Source organism: Papio anubis, chromosome 12, assembly GCF_008728515.1.
Source record: "Papio anubis isolate 15944 chromosome 12, Panubis1.0, whole genome shotgun sequence".
Taxonomy (NCBI): domain Eukaryota; kingdom Metazoa; phylum Chordata; class Mammalia; order Primates; family Cercopithecidae; genus Papio; species Papio anubis.
In genome coordinates, this window is record NC_044987.1 from 101,389,546 (window position 1) to 101,401,725 (window position 12,180).

The 12,180-nt window shown below is 46.0% G+C and overlaps 1 protein-coding gene across 3 annotated transcripts in view; it reads right to left on the minus strand.

Moving 5' to 3' along the window:
- Positions 1-12,180, minus strand: part of PTPRJ (protein tyrosine phosphatase receptor type J) — a 72,418-nt gene that overhangs the window by 39,257 nt on the left and 20,981 nt on the right. For 2 of the 3 annotated variants that reach the window (XM_009186067.4, XM_031653427.1), the window contains exons 4-7: positions 7,647-7,910; positions 5,041-5,292; positions 3,726-3,944; positions 923-1,186 (exon numbers count right to left, since the gene is read on the minus strand). In XM_009186067.4, the coding sequence (XP_009184331.3) occupies positions 923-1,186; positions 3,726-3,944; positions 5,041-5,292; positions 7,647-7,910 (999 nt within the window). The remainder of the gene's footprint in view (positions 1-922; positions 1,187-3,725; positions 3,945-5,040; positions 5,293-7,646; positions 7,911-12,180) is intronic. The other variant, XM_031653426.1, reaches the window with a different exon arrangement.

Consider the following 12,180-nt stretch of genomic DNA (forward strand, 5'->3'; position numbering starts at 1 on the left):
AATAAATAGTAAAAGAGTAAAGTAAAAGGTAAAGAAATGCAAGCATATTTCATTTTCCCAAAGAGCCATTCCAAAATACATCTGTAAGAATGCTAAGATGTGCTTCCTGGGAAGGAATGGACATTCTTGTGGGATAAGCCCTGGGTCCAGAGCCACACACACCTGGGTTCAAGTCCTGCTCTGCCACTCACTAGCTCTGCGGCCCTGGGCAAACTGTTCAGCCATGAGGGTATCGTTCCCCCATCTGTAAAAGGGGACCCCAATACCTACCATGGAGGCCACTGCAGTGTCTATAAACCTCCTGGCACAGTGCAAAATGCAGTGCTGGTGTCACTACTATTGTTTAATCGTATATAATCAATATTATACCACCATACCACTAGTGCACCATTACTGTTTTATTTTACATTATTGGACCTTCTTTGGAACCAAAAGCTTTTTATTTGCTGCATAAAATCTTATTTTAAAGGGACATTTAAACAAACAAAGATGAGATGCAGCTGTGCCAGTGATTCATTATAATGTCAGCACCCAAGACACAAGGGGACATGAATATCCAGGTCATTTTTGTCTCCATGTATTAATTCACTCTAGGTTTCCTCCACACTGGAAAGGGAGTTACAAGCGCAGGCTCCAGGTGAGAAATACCAGAGGCTTCATCTCACCTCTGCCACTTTCCAGCTGTGACACCTGTCTAGCACCTCTCTCAGCCTTGGCTTCCTATCTATAAAATAAGGCTACTGCCAACCATGTCACAGGGCTGTTGTGAGCATACAATGTGCCAGTGCGAGGAAAGCACGTCACACGAAGCTCGGCGTGTGGTCAGCTGACAATCACCATTACTATATCACACATCCTGTGTTTGGGCCTACCATGTAGCACGACAGCAGGAAAGGGTGGCGAGAGCCAGGCATGAACTCACGGGTGTACACTTGGAGGAAGGCCGGTGTGCCCTCAGTGTCACCTAGGAAAGGACACACTGTGATGCGGTAGAAGGTGCTTGAGCGGAGTCCCGAGATGACAGCGCGAGCCTCACTGACGGTGAGATTGAAAGAATCTGTCTCCCCCGCCACATGTATCTTGTAGGTATAGTTAGATGACGACTCATTATCACTGATTTTCCAGGTCAGGGTCAGGCTTGTGGCACTGATATTCACAACGGTGACGTCAAAAACCTGAATAGCATCTGTGAGAACACAAGAGGAGTTCAAAATAACCAGAACGGCCAAGGCAGAGGGAGGGAGAGGTCATCAGGGCATGCTGTCGAGCCCAGGAAACTCTCCTCTGCACCATCAGCCACGGCTAGGAAAGCATGAGGGTCCCAGCCAAAGTCAGGCATCATCAGGCGGTGAAGAAACAACCTGGCCAATGGCACCTACAGGGTTATTCTTTGCTCCTTTTTGTAAGTTGACTTTAGAGATTTGACCTAAATGATGACTTGGACTCTATGCATGTCTTACCCTAGGGCCAGGGGCACCCAGAAAAGTTGTCAAACACAAATGATGCAAAAGCGAACACTGCGATCTACGGGATGGCCTGACATCACAGAAGTCAGGACGAGGCAGGCCTGGGTTCTAGGGCTCACTCTGCTATGACACCCAATTGGGCCACAGGAAAACCACTGGAGCTCAGCTTCCTCATTTATAAAACTGGGAGAGCAATCCTAACCTCAAGAAAAGACAACCCAAGTGCCAGTTATTCGCCACCTGCCCACCCCACCCTCCCGACGTGTCTGCTGTCCTTCCCTCACCTGCTCTGTGCCCAGGAGGTTGACCCTGCACAAGGCGTCACAGGGAGGTCTTGCCACGTGGGCTGTGACCAGGTTCCACCATGAGCCAATGGGCAGACGCCTGAAGGGCCACAGGAGAAAGGAGTCGGTGCCTTCCTCCATCGCCTCCTGCTCTGGGCCTCCTGTTCTGACACAGCTGTGTCCTCCACTGCCCCAGCTCTCACTGGGCTCCAGAAACACCCTGTCCTCCTCTAGCCCTTCAGCCCTCGAGGTGGCTTTCTGCTGTGGACGAGTCTTGGGTGCCTCAACAATGTCCTCTGATGGTTTCCTTAACCCTGCCCCACCTAACTAGTCACTTGAAAAGTGCAGGGTGCTCTGAGGTGGGTGGAAATGTGTATTTGTTTGTGTGTGTGTGTGCGCGCGTCTGTTGCAACAGACTGAATGTTTCTGCCCCCATAAAATTCCTGTGTTGAAATCCTAACCCCTGATATGATGGTTTTTGGAGGTGGGGCTTTGGGGAGGCAATTAGGTCATGGATTACCTCCCTCCCAAATGGTATTAGTGCCCTTATCAAAGAGGCTGGAGAGAAACGCCTCCCTCACCCCTTCAACCACATGAAGACCCAGGGAGCCTGCAACCCGGAAGAGGAAGACGGTGTTCACCCAGAGCCCAGGCATGCTGCAGCACCCCAGTCTCAGACTTCCAGCCTCCAGAACCCTGAGAAATAAATGTTCATTGTTTATGCCATCTAGTGCATGGCCATTTGTTACAGCAGCCCAGACTGAGTAAGATTTATTTATACACACACACTCGCCCCTTAGAGAGAGGGAAAGGCTACTATAATGATTATTTACCAAGCATGAAGACAGTTCAACGCAAACCAGGATGTGTGTGAATTCACACCACCAAGAGCCTGAGATGTAATCACTACTACTCTGCTTTTGCTCAAACTGCTTTAAAAAACAGGGACCCCAGGCCCACACGAATTCATGAGTCATTTGAGCAAATCAGGCAAAGGGCCCTTCTCCTGGCTGGACCCAGCCCTGGGTGCATGGCTTGATGCAGGGCACACAGGCCAGATTTCAGCCCCTTTCACCCTCTCACGCAAGCTTACCGTGTGCAGTAAGCCAGCCGGACCCATGTAGGAGCCCTTTCCTCCTCCAACTAACCCACCCTCTGGAATCCAAGCCCTCCTCACCCGAGGGCCTCCCGCCTGCCACTCCTGCCAGGTCACTGCAGACCCAATGAAGTCAGGTGGCCTCTCCTACAGCCACATCCTCCCACCCACCCCGACGTTAGCAAAACAAGTACAAGGGGAAGGAAGGACACAAATGGACCCTCCTTCAATGTGGATACCACGAAAAGCTGTCATTCCTTACAGACATGGCTTCTCACCGATGTCTTGCCAAAACTTCTAGCCCCGTACAAGTAACACAGCCTGGCCAGTAACTACCGCTAGGTATTCCCAAACGTGTTCCCCTCCCGCTCTTTTCACCAAAGCCTCCAAATATTGGTGAACTTACAGAGTGAAAGTGCTGATACATTACAGCGAGGAAGCAGCAATGTGCATTTCAACAAGCATTTCAACAGAAAGACTGGTACGAATGACGAGGGCAGGCGACAAAACGAAAACTCACTTTCTTAACTCAAAGTAGGGGAAAAATAAGCAATGATGATCTATTTTTAAGAGGAAAGTATGACGCCAGTTTGTCTCATCGGCCACCACGCAGAGCTGTGAAAGACGGCGCGAGGCAGTGCCCCGTGCTCACACACGGGCTGCTCCGTGTATCTGATTTCACTTAATGAGAGATATGCACTGCCCATGGAGTTAAGAAGAAACTGAGCAGATCTGCTCTGTCCAAAATCTCCTCCAGAAAGCTCCCTCTGACATCAAAACTAGTTGTTATGCAAGAAATCACTCAGAATCAGAATCACAGGAGACAGAACACTGTGCTAGGAAACTCTGGCTGCCACCATTTTACAAAGTTCAACCTACTTGTCCTGAACTCTATGGTCTGGGGCTGTCCTTCTGTGCCATTCACTGCCTGGGAATAAACGGTGGCATTGTATCGGGTGCCAGGCTTTAACTCGACAAGCAGGACTTCCGTGTCTCGGGACTGCTGGCTGGAGGATGAGTCCGCAGGTCCCAGGAGGGACTCGTTGTGCACAGGGGTGGTGGGGCTGCCTGCCCGGCTTCTCTCTGTGTTGCTGGCATCTGTTTCAAGCACAGGAGACAAAAAGACATCAACCACAAGAGGGACACATCCCCCATCTTCCTTTGGAGCCCCCCGCCCCATCCGATGGCCATCAGACAGTGGCCACAGTTGGTGCTCCATCAATATCTGCTCCCTTCCTCCTCCAGAGAGAGAAGCAGCCCCATAAAAAGGCCTGATAGCTCCATCTCCATTTGTACTGTTATTCCAGTAGCACCACAGATATCTGGTGCTTCTCTTTCAAACTCTGCTTATTTCAGGTCATTCTCCCTTCTTTGGGACGTTTTCTTCTCCTGTCCCAGCATGGATTTCCAGGGATAGTTCTGGGAAGCAGACTTTGCTAATCAGACCCCACTCAAGACACGTTTCCCTGGACCAGACCTTGGCTGGTGGGGCAGCTGCAGGGTGTGAAACGGGAGCAGCTGGGCTCCTTGAGTGTGCAGAGGGAGCTGCTCTGAGAATGAAGCTGATAAACAGAAAGAAGCAGGAGGGAGGGATGAGAATTGCCTCATCTCTTTCTCTAAGGCTTCCCGCTAGCAGGAAAATCCACACGAGACAATAAATTGTTCCTTCTGTCTGAGCTATCCAAAGTCTGGTTTCTGTCACTTGCAAGCAAGGATCCTGACATCCACTCTGCGGCTCTGTTTTCCTAAGTGTACAATGCAGGTTAAGTTCCTGTCCTCCTCATGGAGTTAGCCTGGGGATCCTCTACAAATGCTCTGAAATCTGCAAATAACAACGCCAACGTCACCCAGCAGACGTGATAAGTTCCTCTGAAGGCCCAACTTGGGTTGACACAGCTGTTATTTGCTCAACTGAAAGAGAGAAAGCTAAAGGGGCCTCCACTTTCCCGGGTACCAGACTCTAAACAGTTTCAATCCCTATTGCTGTTCTCAGCCCCAATGTGTTCCCCTGTAAAATCAGAACATGTTTCCTTTCTTCCTCATGCAGGTGGGGGATCAAACTAAAACGTGGAGGAAAAGCCCTCTATAAATTCTAAATCTCCATACACATGGAAGAGCAATTTATTTTTTAAAACATTAAGATACTGAAAGTGAGAACCAGTAAGGGAGATGGGAGGTACCCTTTGTAACTCACCCAAGACCCCTTCTGTGCCCAGGGGGTCTCCCTCTGTCCTATTTGATTGTAGAAGATATGGGTTGATGCTGTATTGAACCCCTGGCTTCAGGCCTGAGATATTGACTGCAAAGTCTTGAGTCGACTCCTCATGGCTTCCAATGCCTTCAAGAAGCACCCGGCAGGAGGCAGTGCCATCGCCATTGCTCCAGGAGAGAGTAGCCTGCCTCACACCAGTGAGGGCAACACGGAGACCAGAAACTGGAATCGGCTCTATTTTAAAAACACAACATGCATTAATGGAATAAGAGATACGCAGTCACCTTCATTAAGAATGACTGGGGTTCAGTGCTGGCAGCAGGTTTTAAAAGAAAAGAAAAAAAGAAAGAATGAGGTCACTGAGGTCCTGATGTGACTCACTAAAAATACTTCCTTTCTATCACAGTCCAATGCATTTCCATCATTTCACAGCAGGGCTGGGGGAGAAAATAATAACGCGGAAAAGAAGCGAAAAACCTTAAAACTGAAATTGTTTAGGATCCACACTGGTCTCCAAGATTAACCCCAATAGTGACTGTACACTCTTCTAAATTGTCCCTTTTAAACAGTAGCATTTAATTACATGTGTTTTAGCTATCAGGAACAAAGCCTCAACTAAAGTGACTGCCTACTAATCTAAAGGTCTCAATTCAAGACAATGCAAATAACATCATTCTAAATTACCGCGACATTTGAAGTAAGCAGCACATTCGATATCCCAGCCCCAAGGGGATTTTTCAGAAGATATTCCATCTCCACTATGTCCTGGCCCTTCCTCCCATCACCTTACTTGGTTGATGGTAACATAAGTCAAACCACGTCACCCAAAATGACATGCACTCCCCTCACTTATCCGATAAGAACACAGAGACCCAGAGAGGCAGGGCGGTTTGCTCAAGAACACACACTCCCAGTAGCAGTGGGGATAGGAGAACCAGGGCTGCAGCTTCACGAACAGAAAAGCACAGGTAGGGCTGCAGATAGAGCCCTGCCTGAGGGCTGCAGGGGTCTGATGGTGAAGACGTTGGCCTAGATGATTCTAAGGCACCGTCCAGCTCCGAAACAGTGAGATGATTCCTCACAGCACATGTCTCTCATGCAAAGATTTCTAAATCAGGTCAGTCGTGTCTTTTTGTTTTATTAAGTAACGCGGAACCAATCAATTCCCAGCTCGGTGACTGTGGATAGCTGTTATGAACATCACTGCGCCACAGTGGTCTAGAGTTAGACTCTGGGTTCCAGCCCCACCACTTGAAACTCAGTAACTCTGAGACGCCAGAAGAAACTTAACTTCTCTACATTACACCGTCTTCCACTGCAGCCCCCAGGGTTACTGTGAGGACAAAATAACAGTAAGGACAGCGAGGCACACGGTCCGTGCTCAATACGCAGCAGCTGACGGACCGGCTCCAATGCAGCCCTGCGCTCGGGGCTGTAAGGCAGATAAAGACGCTCAGCCCCTCTACCGGTGCTTCCTGCCCCTCCGCATCCCCTTTCCCACGGCCACCCCCTCCAGCTCACCTTGTCCTCATCACCATTTCCAAGTTCTGCGCTCTTTTCTCTCATTCTCATCTCTTCTATAATCTCTCTGTGCTCTCCTTCTTTTCCTCTCTTTCACAAGGTAACAGAGCAAACCTTTACAGCGGGTTCCCCCCGCTCCCCCCCCAAAATAGGGCTCTAAGGAGCTCCAGGAGTTTTGTGAGGGTGCCCATGACACCCGTTTCTTTGGCTCTTTTCTCTCCAGTTCTTTTTGTTTTTACTTATTGAGCTCCTGGGCACGGTTTTGTTTAAAGAAACAGTTTCCTGACTAAAAATGTTGGAAGCTACTGGTTTCGTGTTTGCTGCTCCACGCTGGACCTCGTTCACCTCCAGCCGTGGGGGGTCCAAGAGCTCAGGCGCCCATGGGCGACTCCAGCCCCTGAGATCACACACCCCAGCCCCCAGGTCAGAAAACTAACAGAGGACCTCTTTTTTCAATTTTTGGTTCTCTTCACCTTAAAAAAGAGTTTCTCCACCTGTTTTTTAAAATGTTTGGTTCTTTTCAGCTTAAAAAAGGAGCTAAGTTTGCAGCTCTAATAGATGGCTTAGGCATTGACATCTAAGATAAATCAAAATCTAAACTGTCAAATCTGAATTAAAATTTAAATATCATCAAGCTCTTATTTCATTTGAAACACACACTTCTCTATAAAATACACCAAACTTCCCTGCCCAACAGAAACTCCCGGGGCATACAAACACAGCATCAATTTCCTGGGAGCTTAAAAGGCTGGTAATTACCATGAAAACACGTTTTTAAGGAAGTCTCTACTCCTGAGTCTTAACAGAAAAGTAGGTATTAACCAACAATAACGGAAGATTTTTAAAACCACACAGAAGTAGTCAGAACTTCCCAAAACACAGAGGGCCTTCATACTGAATGATGTGGCCACCAGAAAGCCGAGGCTTGCAACAACACAGCACCTTTTCTCCTCTTCTAGTTTATGAAAACCACTCTCTTCCCAACAGGCAACTTGAATGGACAAGGCCCTAGAATACAGGATAATACGAAATGGTTTGTCATCATCCCTGGGAGCCAGTCATCTTACCTGTGACGACATTTATGACTCTGGGATCTCCCCAAGTCTCATTGCCTGTTCCTGGAGTGATGGAGAACACATATGAAGTTCCAGGACGTAAGCCTGTGATGTTACACCATGGTCGATACACAACAGTAACTGTTGTCTCATTTTCCATCTCATTCTTTACCACACACTTGTACTCGGAAGCAGCTGAGTCGTTACTTTTCCAGGTTAAGATCACATTGGTTGGACTGATGGAAACAGCTTTAATGTCAAACACAGGACTGGGCCCTATATTGTTTTCAAAAAAAAAAAAAAAAAATTAATGCACTTCAAAAAGAAATGTAAGAGCGAGGTCTGCTCTATATGTCTAGTTTCCAGAAGTGACTTTCCAATCACAGAGTTTTATCTCTTTGCTTTCTAGACTTCCCTGCACCAGAATTTATTTAAATCCATATGCATACATGTATGTGTGTATGTTAGTAAAACAGAAGCCTTTGGAACAGAAGCAAAACTGATAGAAGTTGGTCGTGTTGGCTGTGACTTAAAAATGGGGTTAAGTCTGTATAGAAGCTGATACAAAAAGAGACCAAACTTTGGGAGGCCAAGGCGGATGGATCCCCTGAGGTCACGAGTTCAAGACCAGCCTGGCCAACATGGTGAAACCCCATCTCTACTACAAAAATACAAAAATTAGCTGGGCGTGGTGGCAGGCGCCTGTAATCCTAGCTACTCGGGAGGCTGAGGCAGGAGAATCACTTGAACCCGGGAGGTGGAGGTTGCAGTGAGCCGAGATCGCGCCACTGCACTCTAGCCTGGGTGATAAGACTGAGACTCCGTCTCAAAATAAAAAAAAGAGATCAAAGATGCAAAATGAGTCCATCTCCCCATTCTCAGAAAACGCCGCATGATGCAGAAGCACGTGCTAACTTTTTTGCCAAACCCTGACATCTAGAAGGAAGCTCAGTGGTTTTCTGACATAAAGATAGCAGGGGCAGAGCAGCATAAAAAGAAAAGAACTGGTCTTGGAACCCAGATCGGGGATTAAAGACCTGCTCCATCCATTAGCTGTGTGGCCTAGACTTAGTCCCTTCAAACCTCTCCGTCTCCAATTCCTCTGTTGACAGCTCTAGCACACCACACTAAACACGATGAATTATTATTGAACCACCATGATACGATAAACAAGGGACAAGATTTGGACATTAGAAATCTGGTTTCAGGGTCCAATTCTGCTAGTCGCTCACCGTGCAATTTTACTCAAAGTAATCTCACCTCTCTGAACCTTAGTTTCATCATCTTAGATGTACAAGATCGTAAACCAGTGGAAGCCATCAGGGTTACTAACTGTAGAACTACCAAATGCATGCATCCTAATTAAGCTGAAGACTGAGGAGTAATAATCAGAAACTGAAGAGTAAAACCCAGGTGATACAGCCATCATTCTCAAGGAGCTTGGGACTAATCCCAAAGGAGTAAAGATGGCATAAGTGTTACCATCTTGGTATGTGCATGGAAAGTGTGCCTCACCTGGCTCATGGGATATACAAACATTCATCCAATCAATAAAAAAAACTGCAGGAAGCCAGGCACACTGGCTCATGCCTGTAATCCCAGCACTTTGGGAGGCTGAGGCAGGCAGATCACTTGAGGTCAGGAGTTTGACACCAGCCTGGCCAACATGGTGAAACCCTGTCTCTACCAAAAATACAAAAATTAGTTGGGTATGGTGGCAGCCACCTGTGATCCCAGCTACTCAGGAGGCTGAGGCAGGAGAATCGCTTGAACCCAGGAGGCGGAGGTTGCAGTGAGCCAAGATCGCGCCACTACACTCCAGCCTGGGCAACAGAGCGAGACTCTGTCTCAAAAGAAAAAAATTAATTAATTAACTAAAAAGGCAGGAGAAGAAACAAGAGAAGGGAAAATGGAACAAGCAGGGAAGGATCCTGTGGCCCACAATTCAACAAACACCATGCCAGAAGGCCCCTCCAGGCTTGAGTGTCCTCTTTATAAAGTGACATGTTCACAGAGTCAGAGTGGCATATTTGGAAGATGATCGCAGCTGCTCCCATTTACAATCAATAACAATGATGGTGACGAGGATAATGATAAAACAGTAACAATAGTTGCAGTGGTACAGGTAGCAAGAACAGCAGCACTCCTTTTGAGAGGCCAACCATGTCCCAGGTGCTGTACAGTATGTTCTCATTTACGCCTCACAACAACTTCATGAGAAAAGTATGGCACCTTTTTTTTTTTTTTTTTTTTTTTTTTGAGACAAAGTCTTGCTCATCACCCAGGCTGGAGTGCAATGGCACAATCTCAGCTCACCGCAACCTCTGCCTCCCAGGTTCAAGCGATTCTCCTGCTTCAGCCTCCGGAGTAGCTGGGATTACAGGCGCCTGCCACCATGCCCGGCTAATGGCACCATTTTATAGAAGGAGAAATGCTTTAAGAAGTAAATTTTATTGATTCACACAGGAATTCTGGGAAGGTTTTGGAAAAGCAAGTTCTTAAGTTCAGAAAAGAAAGCACAGTTAACAGTATTTTTTGGTCAAATGTTTTTTCTGCATCTGCTGAAATGATCGTATGGTTTCTGTCCTTCATGCTGTTAACATGGTGTAGCACATTTATTGTTTTGCACAAGTTGAACCCTTTTTGCATTTCTTGGAAGAATCCCACTTGATCATGGTGAATGATCTCTTTAATATGCTGTTAAATTAGGTTTGCTAGTATTTGATTAAAGATTTTTGCATCTTGGCCTGCAGTGTTTTGGGTTGTAGCCTTGTCTGGTTTTGGTATCAAGGTAATGCTGGTCTTGTTAAATGAGTTTGGAAGTATTCTCTTCCTCAATTTTTGGAAGCATTTGAGAAGAATTGTCATTAGACCTTCTTTAAATGTTTGGCAGAGGACTGGGTGCGGTGGCTCACACCTGTAATCCCAGCACTTTGGGAGGCCAAGGTGGGGAGGTCACTTGAGGCTGGGAGTTCAAGACCAGCTGGGCAACATAGTGAGACCCCATCTTTACAAAAAAATTTTAAAAGTTAGCTGGATGTAGTGGTGCACACCTATAGCCCCAGGTACTCGTGACACTAAGGCAAAAGGATCATTTCAGCCCAGGAGTTCAACTTACAGTGATCTATGATCACACCACTGCACTTCAGCCTGGGTGACAGAGGGAGACACTGTCTCTTAGAATAATAATAATAATAAATAGAAATGGGAGATGTTCTGTTACTGATTCAATCCCCTAACTCATTATTAGATTATTCAGATTTTCTGTTTCTTCATAATTCAATCATAGTAAATGGTATATGGCAAGGAATTTATCCATTTCTTCTAGGTTATCCAATTTGTTGGCATATAATTGTTCATAATTGTTCCTTTGTATTTCTGTGGTATCAGTTTATAATGTCTCTCATTTCTGATTTTCTTTGAGTAGTGTCTCTTTTTTCTTAGTCTAGCTAAAGCTTTGTCAATATTCTTTATCTTTTCAAAAAAACAACTTAGTTTATTGATCTTTTCTATTGTTTTTCTAGTGTCTATTTCATTTATTTCAGCTTTGACTTTTATTATTTTGTTTCTTTTACTAATTTGAAGATTAGTTTGTTCTTGTTGTTCTAGTTCCTTAACGTGCCACATCAGGTTTTTTACTTGAGGGTTTTGTTTTTTGCTTTTTTCAGACAGGTTCTCAATACCCAGGCTGGAGGTGTGAGCTTGCTTTATATTTATATTTATAGATAGATAGATAGATAGATAGATAGATAGATAGATAGATGGAATCTTGCTCTGTTGCCCAGGCTGGAGTGCAGTGGTGTGATCTCGGCTCACTGCAATCTCTGCCCTCTGGGTTCAAGCAATTCTCCTGCCTCAGCCTCCCTAGTAGCTGGGATTACAGGTGTGTGTCACTACACCTGACTAATTTTTGTATTTTTAGCAGAGACGGGGTTTCACCATGTTGGCCAGGCTGGTGTCGAACTCCTGACCTCAAGTGATCCACCCACCTCGGCCTCCCAAAGTTCTGGGATTACAGGCATGAGCCACCATGCCCAGGGAGCTTTCTTTTTTGATGTAGGAGTTTATTGCTGTCAACCTTCTTGGAAGGGTTGCTTTTGGTGTATCCCATAGGCTTTAGTATATTGTGTTTCCATTTTCATTGGCTTCAAGAAATTTTTAAATTTCCCCTTTAATTTCTTCACTGACCCATTGATTGTTCAGGGGCATCTGTGACAAAACAATTAACAATAGTTACTATGGGAGATGGCAAGATCAGCATCACCCCTATTGGGGACCTGACCATGTCCCAGATCCTGTACTAGGGCTGTACAAGCATTTTCTAATTTATGTCTCACAGTAACTTCATGAAGGTGGTTATGGCACCATCTTAAAGAAGAAGAAGAAATATGTTAACAAATTTGCTTAAGAAGTGATGTTTGTCTCAAGATAATTTTTAGTTTCCCTTTTAATTTCATCATCAACCCATTAGTTGTTCAGGAGCATGTTGTTTAGTTTCCATACATCTGTGAATTTTCTGAAGTTCCTCCTGTTATTTATTTCTAGT